This window comes from Macrosteles quadrilineatus, unplaced genomic scaffold (assembly GCF_028750875.1).
Source record: "Macrosteles quadrilineatus isolate MER2022 unplaced genomic scaffold, UCM_ALF_1.0 Scaffold_6__1_contigs__length_79288215, whole genome shotgun sequence".
NCBI lineage: Eukaryota > Metazoa > Arthropoda > Insecta > Hemiptera > Cicadellidae > Macrosteles > Macrosteles quadrilineatus.
Window position 1 is genome coordinate 13,072,282 of NW_026542599.1, and position 17,100 is coordinate 13,089,381.

Genomic DNA, 17,100 nt, shown 5'->3' on the forward strand with positions numbered 1-17,100 from the left:
TTGGATTTACACTAAAATGTCTCCTTAAAAATATCACATTTATTCCCTATTTAAATAGTATTAGTTTAACGATTACTTAGGTTGGCTGCAACAGGGAGGGTAAAAAGTTTTTTTTGTAAAATGGTAATAGTTTAGTATGAAATGAATGCATTTTCCAAATTTGATCAAAATATATTCATAAACAAGCAAATGACAACAGTTTATTTATACTCCATAAGAATAACATGGGAATTTCAAATTTACAGTTTTTGGAATTTTCTCCGTAACCATTAGGCGCATAATAAAGGTTGAATATACTAAATTATTTTTTTTAAGCTCTACAAAATGGTTTCAAAAGAAATTGTGAAAATTTGTGTTTTTAGGGTCAAAAAGGGAAAAACCTATTTTTACCCCATAAAACCCCCCATAAACCCCCGTTCCTATCGTCCGATCATGCTGGTTCGCGAACTCGTTCGAATAAACGTAGGTATACACGTTTGTATCAAATTTCATCAAAAACAGACGACTTTTGCTCTAGTTATCGCGCTAACGGATACATATATATGAATTTTTGTTTTTGGTCTCTAGGGACCTCAAAATGAAAAAGTAAATCGGTCCCGGGTCCAGGTCTTACCATGAGTACTACGGTAATAGCTTATTCCCTATATGGAAAATTCGCTAAAAAGAAACGAAGAATAATTTTAAAACACAAATCCCTTAAGAAATATGTCAGGTGCAATGCGAACCTCTATAGAATTCTCCCCTGAATGTTTTAGTGACTGTAAAGACTTCCGTGAGCTTTGCAGAGCTGGTGTGTCAAATCAATAAAATTGATAAATATGTTAACCTTACAAGCGATTTTGTTGAGTACATTATCAAATAATTATAAGATATTGATAAGAGTTTAAATTTGCTTATTACTTAGAAGAAAAAAAAATCTTTTTTTGTAGCTAAGGAGTATTTATAAACATATAAATCATAAAATTTCATGGTTTTTATATAATTGCATGCACTTGTAGAAAGATATACGTACATACAGCACAATAAATTGTCTAAGAATATTACCAATCAGATTGAATGAATGAATGAATGAATTATGTGAATGAATGAATTATATCTATATTCCAACAAATTATTTACAGAAATTTGTACACAACTCCTATTTAAAGGAGAAAAAGATAAGTGAATTAAAAAAAAATAACATAAAATTAACCTTTGCATTACATCTATGTTTACAAAGCGTACATGTTTATAAAGAATAAGCCGACATGGGCAGCGAGCCTGTGCGTCAACTGTAGTTGCATCCAAACATAACATTATTTATCAAAAACAAAATGTAAATAAATAAATAACAGAAGATATGATGAGGAGTTACAAGAGCAAACCATGTGAAAAAATTCTAGTGGCATAATTAAGTTTAAATAAAAAATAATATAACTGTAATAGTGCCAGAGGTACCACGGTTTTCAAAGTGTGTCTAGAGGGGGGTGGGGCGGGTGGTGGAGAACGAGTCGTCAGAGTACAATGGTCAGGTCGCATGTCGTGTTAGGCCCCGTTTATGCACCAAGTGCGGGAGCGGTGCGATAGCGGGCCCGCTCCCGCTGTAAATGAGTCTGTTTATGCACGAAGAGCGATAGCGGTAGCGGTTGGTTAAAGGAGAATGGAAGGGGGACACAGTCTTGCCAACTCAAACTCTGCCAAATAATTAACACAACTATTTGTCCTAAGTGCACGTGCGCGTGGGTCAAGTTGGCAACCCTGGCTTCAGCCCAAGCAACCGCTGCGATTCCTAACTACACAGCGGGCGAATTAGAAATCGCAGCGGGAGGTCAACCGCTATCGCTATCGCTCTTGGTGCATAAACAGCCCCATTTAACTCAATGGTGTTAGAAATCGCTCCCGCTGTCGCTACCGCTACCGCACTTGGTGCATAAACGGGGCCTTAGGAGCGTCTGTGTCTGTAATCAGCTGTGATGATAAGCTCAGCCTCGTCCATGCCTAGACCCAAGTAACCACTCATTGACACGGCGTTTTAATATGTTTAAAGTGGGGGAGTCAAAGAGATGTTAATGCTTTGAAAATTGTTTTGCAAGTTACGAAATAGAACGTGTGCAATATAAAATGAGTTGGTCGATGAAAATGATTTCTATAGTTGTAGTGATGAAATTCCAATTCGGGTAGAATATATATATAGTATTATGTGTATGAGAAATTATGGAGAAAATGTTGTTATAATTTTTAAAAATATGACTTAGAACATTTTTTATGAAAAGTTAACACAGTGATTATTAACGATAAGCATTAAATTAACTATATTATATTGATTTCATAGTGTTTTAGGTAGAAGCAGCAATCCATTTTACCCAAATAGGATTAACCTTATTGGGCGTCTTAGGTTGTAGTAAATGTTGATGGGCCAATAAATAACCATAGCATGTTACTGTTATAAAAGTAGTAATACTATAAAACTTTACTTTGAAATGGCAACCATACGAAGGTAGGTATTTTAACCAAGTCTGAATGGGGATTAGTGTAGGATGAGTGGCACGATCTTGTAGTCTTGTTAGTGACTAAGGCTGACACGTTCCTTAGACACAGCTGTTAATTAATAGCCCATACAGCCAATGACAACTAAGGGACCTACAGTTTATAGTGGAATCCGAACCACACTTTGCCTTGAAATTAACGAATTAGTCATTCCTATAAATATCCACATTTCGTGTGTAATATAGGGTTACTTAATATAATATGAAATAGCCATAACCATAGACTAAGAGCATGTTTTATCTATGCCATAACCATTGCAATTCTGTGAGTTTTAATTATTTCAATCTACTATAATCATTATGAATTGTGGTTCACAAGTATTAGTTTCATGGGTTTTTTAAAACACCGTAATCTATATGCTAAATACGATCCCTGGACAGTTTGTTCTAAATATGGCTTAAGAGTTACAAGCAACTATTATGCATTAAAACAAGCACCTTGGTTTGGATATTTGCAAACTGACCTTAGATTATGGACTTATGTTATAAAACTCGAAGCAAATCGAAATAAAAAATTACGGTTTTTATGTCTTATTTAACATTCAGAGAGTCCAGCTATTACATTTTGTTATATTACTAAAACAAAATTTAGCTGATAATTTCTTAATATAAATTCCATCTTGGCTCATTATTTTACGCAATTATGACTGAAGAGTTTAAAGGAAAAGTAGATTTTTTTATTTCAATTATTTATTTTAGGCTACTGATATATTTGAGTTATAGTCCAATTATTCTGCAGATTTTTACTTACATGCTAAGATTTCAAACTGATTATGTTTTTGGCCTCTTTGGACAACAAAACGAAAAAGTATTTCAATCCTGGGTCTAGATACCACATGAGATCTATTGTAATAGCACATTCCCTTTATGGGAAGTTTGTTAATATCAAGTTATATTTATGAGATTAAATTGTAAAAATTACTTATGTGAAATTTGTATGTTATTAGGTCTTATTAGTTATTCGTGTTCTTATAGTAATTAGGACTATTTCTTGTATAGTTGTGATATTTTACATATTATACGTGATGTTGGTTTCGAAAATATTATTTTGTTGGAGTTCGAGACTTTTAATAACGTCAATACCCATAATACCCATAATTATATCACCTGTGTCAACAAACTTGTGCAACTCCACATGTGCCATATTATCTATGGTAACGATATCGTACAGTGTTAGTCAGTTTGATCATTTTAGCTAACGAAGCAACTAACACAGGTAAATAATATATTTCTCTAGTTTAAAAAATCTATTTCATATAAATTCTCAAAAACCTTTTATAAAATTTATTTAACTGCTAGACCTTGTAGCTGTACGATTGTGCGTTTAAAAGTTTGTTTATTATTACAATGAATAACTTCTTGATTAGCATCGTACGTGTCATTAAATTACCTGAAAAATACAGAAAATATATACGTCTAATAACACTTGCAATAATATATTTACACTTATACTGTTGACTTATAAGACGCTAGACGCTTGCAAGACGTTAGACTGTTGATTTGCCTATTGGGTCTGATGATGATTGGAGTGTCCAATCGAAATCGATCACCACTTACCAACTTTTACATGTATTTACCGTCTTGTAAGTCAACAGTATAAGTGTAAATATATTATTGCAAGTGTTATTAGACGTATATATTTTCTGTATTTTTCAGGTTTATTATTACAGCCAGGAGTTCAAGCACTTGAAATCTGTTTGTTACATAGCAATTTTATAACATATCAAAGCTGATAATAATAAGATAATGAGATTTTACACTATTCTTTTATTTTCATGAAAACTATTTTATAGCGCTATATAATAAGAGAGGTGAGTGAGAACCCGTTTAAGTCTTCCTCTGCAGACTATTTACTACATTTGCAAGGCTATAATCCTACAATTGGAATAAGCAATGGAAAAGAAACGGTAGGAATACCATAAAACATCTCTAAATTATATAAAGATATTTTTTTTTTAGTGGGCATAAAATAATTTTAAATGCCATTAATGGTGGTAAAACAAATCCACATTTCAATCAAGCATTTTAATATGTTACATTTTAACTTCTGCTTAATTACTTACATTTAGCTTCATTCAGCACTGAGTCTATTACAAAAACATTTGAGAAATCACTCACTATAAAGTAGAAAACGTGTGTAATAGACGTAATCAAAACAATGTTTTAAAGTAGACAATGGATTCATTCAATTATGTGGTGTTTTTAAAACCTGGATTGAATTATATAGATTTCGTGGTGGCTGAACATGGAATAAAATTCACGAATTACTGAGGTAAGCTAACGAGAACCTTCAACCATAGATTAAGCATTCTCCCTTAGCTTTGACTGAACAATAAAGTCATAATGAGTTTTGAGCCTTGACAACTGACTATTAAACGATGAACTATTAGGTTTGTAAAAAATTAATAAATATAATTATCATAGATAGTAATGTGTGTTTAACAGATACACCGAGCTACAAAAAGAATGTTATTACTTGCGTTATTCTTTGCTGGAATCACAGCAGTCTTGGCTGATGATGAAGATAAACAACAACAACAAATCATGGATGTAGGAAAATGTAAATATATCGATTACCAACAGCTGAAGGACAATGAAGTTAATATGATTGCTAAGGTAATGTTTCATAACAATTTTACTAAGCCGTTAGTCACACCATAAGGTTTAATACTTCACGGATATTCACCCTGTATTCTAAATGCCAATGCTAAAACTTGAAATAGGTTTTGGGTTTTTCAGGAGTTTAGTTATATTAAATCTACATTGTTTATAAATTTTTGTATAATTTGTTGCATATTTTTTACTGAAGTAGTTATACAAGGAAACAATATTTATATCTTTCCAGCATCTGACGAGATTGCATGCAGTTAAATGACTGTTACAATATATTGTCCAGCTATGGTTCAAAGCACTTAAGTCGTTGTAGAAACATGTTAAATCACTCTACCTATGTTCTGTAGCTATTTAGAAATTAACAATTTTACCTGTTTAGCTAATTGCTGAACCAAGTACGTGGGCAGTCAAGTTTGCTGCTATTACCGAAGAAAGCAGAATGCGTCTCAATTCAATGGTGTTCAATGTTGAAGTTGAAAAGAAGACTGCTGGATTTATTCAGAAAATAACTCACCTAAAATTCGCATGGCAGTTGTAAGTAATGTGGAATTTACGTAATGAAAATATAAATGACTATGTAAATCCCTATTGTTGTCAAATAGCATGTACACTACTTTATTTTGGACCTTTTCCGTTAATTCACTAACACTAGTGAAATGTGGTTAGGTTAGGTTTTTCCAACTCTATACTTACCTAACCTTACCAAAGTTAAATTCACTACCACTTATATTATTAATTATATTATTAATTAATTATACTGTATATTATTATTAATTATATATTGTTCTATAATCTAGTAGTAGTAAATTAACGAAAAAGGTAAATTATCTATTTAGCTTTTTTTTACTCATAGGTATTTTTTAGCCTCCTGTTGAGCATATGCACCTGTTGTATTATTTTTGTTGTTATGTCAATATATGTCTTACCAGGAACCCAAATGACTTAAATAAAACAGTTTTGCACTTTTGTATGTATTAAACACAAGTAACATTCGTTAGTATATTTAAGGATTTGGGAATTCTAATTTGAATATTGCCACTGATTTTTGTTTTTTATTGCCAGTCTTGATAAATTATTGTTAGTATTCAACAACCACATTTCAAAAGCAGATGTTAAAATGTCTTAGTTGATTTTTAATTTGTATGTCAAAGAACTTCGCCTAGAAAGTACATTTTGTGTTACATAATAGTGTTAATTTGTTTTTAATAAGACCGCGATAAGAGAATAATCATCTGTAATACATGGAAATGCAAATGATTATTGTCTGGTTATATAGTGCTTGCCTTAAAATCTGAAGATTTCTGGTTCAATTCCAAGCGAAATCTTTTCCAGATCCAGATTCATTGTCATTGGCCTATGAACTAATGATGCTCTCTAGCAAAAAGGTTGATGGTAGATAGTAACAATATAGGGAATGGACCGTATTTTAAACTTAAAAATCCCATTGCTGTGGAAAACACAAAGTAAAATTCGTAAGACTTTATACAAATGACTTTATAAGACTTATTTAAAAAAATTTAATGTATGAGAACATTTACTATACAATTTTCAACATCATTCAGTGCTTACCTACAACACAAGCTTTTGGGTATATTTTTAAATGTTCTAAAGAAAAACTTGTTTAATAAAAAAAATCTTAAATAAGAGGGTTCTTTCCTTTTTCAACACTAATTCAAATTTATATTTTTTTTATAGCCAAGTAAACATTGTTATTTTTAGAGTTAGTTAGAGGTAAATTGGTTACAATTTATTAATAGCATTAATAATTTTACTTTTATTATTTTAGATTAGGTGGTAAAAGTGGTGAAAAGTCCCAACAAGAGAAAGTGACAGCATTTTCACAAGATTTTTTGAAATCAGCCTTACCTTACGCAGGTAAACTAAGATTATAAAATATGTAGAAAGGCCAAACTTGGGTCAACCTATTTTACTTTTGTGTTAGAGGATTTTTATTATAATTCAAATGGTTATCAAATCGAATACCATCGTAACAGTCTACATATGTGCGCAAAGACTTATTAACAAACATAAAATGTGTCTATAACTGTCCAATTATATTTTCAACATTGTGTTTGAGGTTATATAACGAGTATTACAGTTATGCCTTAGTTTGTCATTAATTTCGTTCGACTTAATCATTTCGTAAATTTTGGACCCAGTTTGTAGCGGGGGGGAGAAGGAAATGGAGACATTAATACTTGGGGGGATATTGGTGGGAATTCGGGATTTATGGAGGGGATATTGGAGGGAATTCGGGAATTGTTGAGGGAATAATGGGGTAATGCTGATAAGTTGGGAATCGCTATATCTGGACCAAACTTAAGTTAAGCGTGCTGAATCTGCTGCCAATAATTATAGGAAGATTGCTGGGGACCAGAGGTAAGCCTACGGAGATCTTTTGCCCAGATCACACACTTGCCTAGCCAGCTTTGGTTTATACTAATTTAACTAACTTCCTAAATATATCATTTCAAACACTAAGAACTGAACATGGTGAATTGATTGCTAATACTGCTGAGTGAATGAATGTTGTCTGGTGTTTTAATTTCTGAATGGGAAATATCTATGCATTTAACTGACAAAAGGTGCTGAACAATCTACACAAATAAATATTTATGTACTATGAAACTCGAAGTTAGCAACAAGCTGAAAATACTATAAAATTTTAAAGTCTTTTTAAGAATTCTCGAATTGAATTATTATACCTTACCCGTACATTTTATTTTTAGACCCAAATGGTAAAGATGCCAAAATCGAGATGAAGTATTATTTTCTGAAAAAGGATACACTTACTCTCCAGAGACATGGAAGCCCAAAGAAATACGAATACATATACATCTACAAATGCACCAATGATGATCGTAAGTCTATGAAAAGATTTTCAAAAAGAGTTGTTTGAATGCCAGACATGTCGCTTCCTACTACACATATCAACGCCATATGTTTTATTTCTTACACAAAAGATAATTTAATGTATAATTGAAGTGTCTTCACCCAACTCAAATAGTTATTTGTGTAACTAGTATGCGAAGTGGCACTTTGCAGTACACGAGAGAAATGTTTACGCACGAACCGTAGACGAGTGTGGAATGTTTCTCGAGTGCAGCAATGGCAGTTTGCACTCGTGTTACACGTTATATTTTTCCTAAAGATACTATAAATCATATAAATAATTAATATTTTACACACTGTACAACACTTTTTAAGGTTAGGATAAATATTTTACCCACGTTTCTGATGTATTGCTAAAAGCTGTTTAATTTTAAGGTGTTGCAAAACCTAACATCGACGCTCGATATGTCATCTTTAGCGAAGGCGATCTAAATACAGAAGAGGTTAAAGACGTGGCCAAACTGGATGAAGAATTAATGCAAACATTTGGATTCTCCAACAAATTGGTGTTTGTAATATAAGCTTGTACATTGTACATACCCCAACGTAAATGACTCATATTTTGTGTAAAAATTTTGTTGAAAAATAAATAATTGTTTGAAATATGGTGGTAATTGTTATACATAATTTTCTTTGTTTTCAATAACAAATTTCTTCCATTTACGGTATCTTTCACGAACTAAATCATAAAGTGATGGTTATTTACACTTGTTTTTTTCCAAAACACATTCTATTGAAATTCTTATAACGATTGTTTTATTATTGAAACTTTACCGGTTAAGTATTTTAAATATTATTGTTATAGAATTTTTTTCTTTTTTTTACTATAGCAATGCGTTTTAGAAAGATTTGGCATACAATTAAATCTTTTTTTGGTTTAAAACACAACCAAACATTATTTTTTTCAGCTTGTAAAAGTATTTTCTGTGTTATATAGTAAACATATGAACACTTGTTTTTTAGTAAATATAAGAAAACATTTTTAAAACATCTCTTAAGGTTATCCACTGTTTTGCTCATACTTGTGTTATATAATAGCACGTTTTTCACGTAGCCTAATGAAACATAATATACGCCTTATTAAAACATTTTTATGAGCTTCATAAAATATTTATTTCCTAATCATGTAATTAAATATCTTTAATAGTTTTTATTTTATTTTTGTAAATTATGACCTTGATTTTTTTTCTTTTAGCTATATGTTTTTATTTTTTTTACAATAGTGACATAGGTACGGTATACATAAAAAAACATATGTGAAAAAGAAATTAGAAAATTTAAGTTGGGTTTTATTAATTTTTATTTTCCAAGGGTTTAAGGAGTACAAATAAACCACAGCACAACATAGTGCAAATAAGGTCTCCCTAAGGAGACATCACTCTTCAAGTTTTGCCCCATGACGTCCATATGTAAGAACCACAATCTTCCTTTTATTTGCTTTACTTGCAAATTTAACACAACGAAGCTCTATACATATGTAAATTCATCCACGAAAGTTTAAATGGCAAAATTCTTTTTATCGTCTTTAGGACAGTTCAATTTAAACCGAATTTTAAACGGATTTTTATGTAAAAAAGTGTATTGGTCATGTTCTCCGTTTCGCTTCATTCCCTGTAATTGGCGATTGACCAGTTTAGCTTCAGAATCATCATTTCATAAATATTTTCATTAATTTTCTTTTGTTTTACTGAAACATTTTTATAAATTTTTGTTTTTTATCATATACATTAATTATTTAGTAAGTCACTAGTAGTGATTGAGCCTACTCACATGCTTCCAGCCCATGTAGTTTTATAGGTTACATGCTAAATGCCATTTTTAAAACTACAAATTCTTTGTAACTATATTTGAGCTTACATTTATATTTTATTTTAGCAATAGCAAGGTACATGTCTTGTTAATTGGAAACCCTTAGCCTAGAGATTAAAGTTTATTTACGTTTGATTTTGATTGTTGTAGAATGTTTTCTAGATGTCATCAATGAAACATCAGATTTGTTAGACTAGATTATTCAAACTTGCTTGAATTTAATGTTATGAAAATATAAATTACCAGAATTAAAATATGCCATACAGCTCAGGTTACTACTTTCAGGGGAAATCTAGCATTTCATCGATTATGTTTGTCTCTAAAACTAATATACTTTTGGTAGTTTATACAAGTGAGGATTCAGGGAATACCTCACGTGATTGAAATTTGCAATTCATGATAGAGACCTGCGGGCCTCAGAGACCTAAATTGAAATACACCGCGTTGTATGTAATGCATCAGACTTTGATAAACTGACAGGCTCACATTTGTGTTTTTATCTGGCGTAATTGCACATGCTTTATCAATTTACATTTAATATGCACCCTTCATGTTTGCATTAGGGTAATTTCAACTTGTCTGTAAAATAATGTTGCAAGCAGACATTCAAAATGGTTTTTAAATTAGTAGTTTTAATTTTAAAATGTTTAATAGGATTTTAGTTGGATCTCTCGGCCACTGCTTGCAACATATAGTATAGTGTAGACTCATATTGTATATATTATTAGAAACATCCACAAAGAAATATTATAATGACCTACAATACATTAAATATTGTAAACCACACTTCTAAATGAAATGTAATCAATACGTCGTATATTTAGGGTGTGATCCGTGCAGTACGTTTTTAGTTCTACCACAAATATAATTCCATTTCATCCATACTAAAAAGACCTATCATTATCATTAGCTACAAAAGTAAAAAATAGTGCTTAAGTGTATAACTCATGAATTTACTACATTGATCTTTATTTTTTTACGCTATATGCTATTTCAACTGACATACAGTTTATCATCAATGCTGGTCAGGTGACAAATTTACTAAAGTTTTCTCAGGTTGTATAGGTTTATTTTAAGGACAATTATTTTCATTAGGTGTATAAACTTTTAGCGTTTTATATCAATTAACAAAATTTATATTTTGTTTCGATTATTCAAGTATTAAAGAAGCATATCGAGAAGGCATTAATAATATTTTGGTGATAAATATTTTTTGATTGAAAGAAAATAATTAAAGTATACAAATCCATTTTACCACTGTCTGTACATTTTATAATAGGAAGCAAAAATTTGAAATGATCAAATTATTCCCTTTATTTCCAAAATAATATTACAACAATCTGTAAATTAAGGATCTCAAAGGAGACATTTCCATTTAAGATCCCTCCCTAGATATGCATATAAACTAGTTGTGGTCCTTAAAGCTATAACGATATTGCGAGATAAAGCATTATATCTCTTATTCATGTGATAAGATATCCAAAGTTGGTGCTAGAGTTTACATGGTATAAACAGATAGTTGTTTTACCTGTTGCTAGTAAATTGATGCACAATATTTCTACACTTACTTATGTTTTATGCTGAATCGTCTAACTGAATTTTCCAAGGTAAAACAATAAATAAATAGTATTTATATACATGATGTATTCGCCTGAAATAATTAATTAGTTTTACTTTAATGTAATTACTAAAAAGAGCTAAAATAATTTAATTACTTCACTTGTTTTGAAGCCAAACCTAAAACTGACATGATATTATTTATAAAAATTATTATGATTTTATGCAAAAAACATATTTGTTTGGGTGAAACAACAAATATACGAAAGTTAATAAAGGAATACCTAAACAAGAATAAAATTAGTATCCATTTAATATCTTATTACTGTGAAAACATAACTATGCACTCCTTTCTATGGCATGAAACTATACATATATAACTATACATATTTGAACTTGTGGAAATTGTTCCCGGTACCCTGAAATAAAGTGTTTTGAGATGTAAGTCCCCGTAAAATTACACATGATTTCAACGACCGTTTCAATAGAAGATTGTTGGGAAATTTCAGAGAGGAGAGTTTTGTGGATTAAAAGGCTGAGAAATGATTAAAAGGCTTTTCTAAGAAAGGCTGATAAAAAATTCCAAATAAGTACCATTTTTATTACGTTGAGTTTATACTGTTTTCACTTCCATTCTTCTTTAATAAATACCTTGAAATGAGGGGCCACTTGATGGGGTTTTACTTTTAGAATACCTTAGCTGCCCATGTTGGGGTCCCACCAAATGATTTTGAAGCTAAATACAAGCTGCGTTGTATTATGTAAAAATATAAAACTGTTTAGTGAGTTTAGTTTATCTGGCGCACCCCATTAAAATGTTAAGAGAGAGAATGCACACCTTTTACATTATACTTCAGTGCAAAAGAAGCCATGTAGATGTATTTTTGATACATTTAGCTATACTCGCCACCAATGGATTGAGATAACAATTTTTTGCCCATCTTTTTTTGTAAGGACCTTTTTTGAAATTAGCTGTCACGCGATTGTGTTTTTTCGAAAATTGTAAGCTTTTCCTGAAATAGCCCATTTTTGGACCCCGAGTGAAATTTTAACAACCAAAATGTTCACTTTCATGCCATTTGATAAGTTCACTAGTATTTCACCTGCAGTAACTCCTTGAACGTTGAGAGGGCGTATTCATTATTTTGCCTTATCTGAATTGTTTATTTTTGTCCAAATTAACCTAATAATTGTCCTAATTGTTAACTTTTGTCTAATATAAAAGTCAATTAACTACTTATAAAAGTTAGCAACAAGGATCAACATTGTGTTTTCCCTTCAACGAAGTAGCCTGTTTACATTTAATTAGGCAGCAATTAAGTCTAACAAGTACAACAACACTATGAAACAAGATGTTGTAGGGTTAGAGCTTTATAAGCGTAAGTAAAATATCCCAAATTTTTGAAAGGTGGGTTAAAGTTAATGTTTTCGATTATGAATGGTATTGCACAAGAAAGCTAAACTTAGCAATATATTTATTTTCTAGCTTGAACACGTATTGGAAGAAAATAACGGAAACCAAATTTTACTAGCATAAAATGTTCACCACGCCAAAAAGTAATTGAATCATACAATTTCGGAATACAATAATTGTAGTCGGATTTTTATTTAAAAGTGTAATAAGACACGTAAATTAGTGTGTATTTACTTTATAAATGAAAATTTAAACAGGCGATCTTATATTACTTTACACTCCTTATCCGGAGACTAATTTTATTTATAACGGGAATTAAATAGATTATTTGTAATAATTATTAAAATTGTCATGGTAAATACAAGAAAATGATATGGAATATATCAGCCTTAGTTACCTCTAAAATTGTTTTTGGGTTAAAATACGCTCATAGTGGCGTCCCCATGTTAAATAATTGATAATTGATACTATAATACCGAGATCACTATCGAAGGTATTTCCAATATATTCCACCCAATCAATATACTACATAACGCTCATCCGATAAAGTATTTGGAATGTTCCATTACTGATCAGTGTGCTTAGTATTCGATAGATAAAAATAATCTACACCTGAAATACATTCTGACCTGAATTTTATTCATAGTTAAACATAGCAACTTTAAAAATAATTCTATATTAATATTATTTTAATATTATTCTACATACCAGGTTTTAGAACAATAATTGTCGAATTATACTAATATCATGAACATTTACAATGTGGGATTGATTTAAAAATATATACACCAAGTGTGACCCAAGCAATTTACAAATTCATAAAAACGGGCAATAGCAATAACAAAAATTATATTGCACTGGAAGTGAAGCGTTGGCTCATTGACTATATACCATCACTTGAATTAGTTTACAAAAAACTTAAATAAACAAGTGACTATTAAGGGGACCAGCTGTAGGTTTTATATAGGAAATACACACTACAAGGGTGATGTGTAGACAATTTATTTCTAAATTTGGTACATGTACCACATTTAATAATATTTTTTTAAATAATCCTACCCATCCACTCTATTTGTTCACTCGCTTTAACTCATTCAATATCGGTGTAGTAGTTTTCATCACTACAGGCAAAAGTAGCTCATTTTAGTACGCAATCGTGTTTTACAAGCGAGGCGAAGTACCAAAAAGACACTTTCGCTCCGTCTAATGAACAACTATTTTCATCATACTGTGGAAAAAAACCTTCTAATCACTACAAAATTAAATCACAAAGTCCCCTTCGATGTTTTCATTCTGCTGTTAACAAACATAACCTAGAATATATTGTAATTAGCAGCGTTTTCAAACAACTTTTGAGGTAAAACAAATTTAACATATATTTTTTTTTAGTTCCCTATTTGAAGCTACTCGAAAACTATTATTTTGTAGACGATTTATAGAACTAAAGTGGCTGCTTTTCAGACAGCATGTTAAAATACTTTTAATCAATTTGCACTTGACAAACCAAGTTTAACGTTTTAATTTACCCATCAGCTGAACCGAGGCTAAATTAACATCGTAAGTGAATCACTCAGCAATCAAGTGCCTCTTGCTGGGTAACTTATCTCGTTAAACTTAGTTTAGTTATCAGTTGGTCTTGTGGAAAGATCTATCAGCACGATTGTCTTTACTGTACTGACAATTAAGCATAGAAACCAAATTTAGAAACGGATGCTGATGTTTAAGGTTACTAAGACTATTAGTTACTAAGACCTGGGTTATAGTCTCAGACTTTTTACCAAATCCTCCCTCTAATAGATGACGAGAGGAGATGCTTAACTAAACATTGATAACCTAAAGAGACAAAAAAGTAATACATACTCTTTTTTGGTTATCGGTGTTTAGTTGAACATGTGTACTTTCACTGTTTTCATTGTCCTGTCAGTCTGTTAATTCACAGTATTAACCACAAAATTAAATATATATATGATAAATTAAATATACATATATTGTATGATATCTAACTTCACTCTTTATTGCATACAATGTTTAGCTATACGGGAGTTCCATAGCAGGCTACTAAGGGACATTACTGATCTGATAAAATCTTAAAGTTATTTATAGTTAATATATAATGGTTTTATAGCATTTTTCCTAAAACTATTCATTCGCCTATTGGGTCTGATGATGGTTGGAGTATCCAATCGAAATCGATCACCACTTACCAACTTTTTTATGTATTTACCGTCTTATACGTGAACAGTATAAGTGTAAATATATTATTGCAATAGTTATTAGACGTATATATTTTTGTATTTTTCATCGAAAACTATTTATATCAAACAAAGAAGACACAAAAGGAATGTCTACATTGATGGTGCATATACTCATAATTTAAGCCAACCTAGTTCGTTTGAAGCAATTGCACAAAGAGAAATAGAAACAGAGTCATGGATAGTTACGAAACTTCTACACAACAACTGTTCGTTACTTAGTCGAAACACAAAAGTTTGAACAGAAGGTGTTTCTAACAAGTGGAATGCAGTTGTGTGATGTCTTCTAACTCAGTTAGAAAGGCCAACATGCTTTTATCATTTCGCTGAGATTTGTGTGCTTGCATTTAAAACTTTATTATCCCAGATCATCATAAGCATGCAATTCAATATACTTTTATACTATCTATTCCACTTGTATTTGATTTTGCTATTTAAAAGGAATTATATAAAGTTACGTAATATTATATTTTATTAACAATCACTGAAATTTAAATTTAGAAACTTTTTGTCTTTAGGTTAATTATTTTTAGTATTATACCTGAAAACATAATCTATATATAAAGCCAAAAGTACCCATGAACTTTTGAGAAAACTACCCCCATAAACCATATACTTAAAATGTTCGTCATGACGATAAACCTTGTGCAAACTATCCATTATTTCATAAATTGCCCTTTAAGGTTGTAATTCCTTTCTAAAGGGAACTTTTCATATACCTAATGTTAAAAATACCTCAGCTGTACTTATTTGTTTGTTATTCTTTCAATTTATTACCTTATTAAAATCAGGTGTGATTATTTGTTTACTTTACTGTATTTTGTTTATATCATGTTGTATGCATGTTGTAGTATGTTATTACATACCTGTGATGTCAAACGGGGTGAAGCCCGTGGGTAACAGCTAGTTTACTCTAAAGTAACAGTAGATAACTCCTCGAGGTATGAAAATAGGACGTAATCCGCACATTATACAAACATTATTATTAGACAGATATGTTTTAATCTAGTTGTTTAAGTAGCATAAATATCTTAAATATTTCCAATTCTAAAAGTATATGCTAAAACTAACGCGCACCCTAGGCCTTCATCGTTAGACCTAATGGTTACACACGGCCATCAAGAAATAATCAATGCATCTTAGTCGATGTATTAATTTACCAAGTCTTTAAACATTGTATAGATATGCTTAATCAAACTAGTTTCAATGATTCACTTTCTAGGATTGCAGTTTATTTCTTGTGAATGGAAATCCATAAAACCGTTTCTTTAGACCAAGGAATGATAGATGTTTACTTAGATTTTGGACTCTAAAATTTTGACTACGAATTTTTGGATTATGGCAATATTACGAAGCTAGCACGGTTACGAATTGTAATTAATAAATTTATTAGATGAGCCGTCGTGAAAGAATTTCCAGTATAACGGTTGTAGGGTAGAATTATAACGTACTTGTTAATAAAAGGATAAACGTGATTATACATAAAATATTTTATTATTCTATGAACCACACTAATACATGAAAATAAATCCTTATGAGGAAAATATCTAATATATAAAATTCTCGTGTCACAGTGTTTGTCTGCAAACTCCTCCGGAACGACTTCACCGATCGTTATGAAATTTGGTGTGTAAATTCTGTAGGTATGCGAATCGGACGTAAACTATTTCCCGTTTCGAAATTCTTAAAAGGGCTCCGCCCCAGTGGCTCTGGAGTTTCCCATGTTAACCTTATGAGAAATGGAATTAATGAATCTTAACAGCTGTTTCAATTAAACAAGTTGGTTCTGTTCTATGATGTTCAATAGCATTAAAGTTACAAGGATTACCAACAGGGTGCAGCACTATTATTTCTTTTACATTTATGACAACAGCTAATTTGCAACCAAAAGGTGAGTGAGCGTAGCGAACGAACTTCAACCTGGAGGCGAGTGAGCGTAGCGAACGAGCTAACCTGAAGGCAAGTGAGCGCAGCGAACGAGCTCCAACCTAAAGGTGAGTGAGTGTAGCGAACGAGCTCCAACCCAAAGGTGAGTGAG

General features: G+C 31.2%; 1 protein-coding gene across 2 annotated transcripts; it reads left to right on the forward strand.

Moving 5' to 3' along the window:
* Window positions 1-3,641: 3,641 nt before the first annotated feature.
* LOC128996868 (uncharacterized) lies at window positions 3,642-8,633 on the forward strand. Of its 2 annotated transcripts, XM_054422386.1 has the most exons (7): window positions 3,697-3,741; window positions 4,753-4,797; window positions 4,971-5,141; window positions 5,518-5,672; window positions 6,925-7,013; window positions 7,868-7,999; window positions 8,406-8,633. In XM_054422386.1, the coding sequence occupies exons 3-7, from the start codon at window positions 4,992-4,994 to the stop codon at window positions 8,549-8,551; spliced, it is 672 nt and encodes a 223-aa protein (XP_054278361.1). In that variant the 5' UTR covers window positions 3,697-3,741; window positions 4,753-4,797; window positions 4,971-4,991; the 3' UTR covers window positions 8,552-8,633. The 2 variants fall into 2 exon arrangements, with proteins under 2 accessions (XP_054278362.1, XP_054278361.1); XM_054422387.1 differs by lacking the exon at window positions 4,753-4,797 and having other exon boundaries at window positions 3,642-3,741.
* The last annotated feature ends 8,467 nt before the right edge of the window (window positions 8,634-17,100 follow it).

Coding starts and splice junctions, on each gene's coding strand:
- LOC128996868 (XM_054422387.1), top strand. CDS start 4,992: ATGTTATTACTTGCGTTATTCTTTGCTGGAATCACAGCAGTCTTGGCT. Junction 5,142..5,517: donor AAGTTAATATGATTGCTAAG/GTAATGTTTCAT, acceptor TTACCTGTTTAG/CTAATTGCTGAACCAAGTAC. Junction 7,014..7,867: donor ATCAGCCTTACCTTACGCAG/GTAAACTAAGAT, acceptor TTTTATTTTTAG/ACCCAAATGGTAAAGATGCC.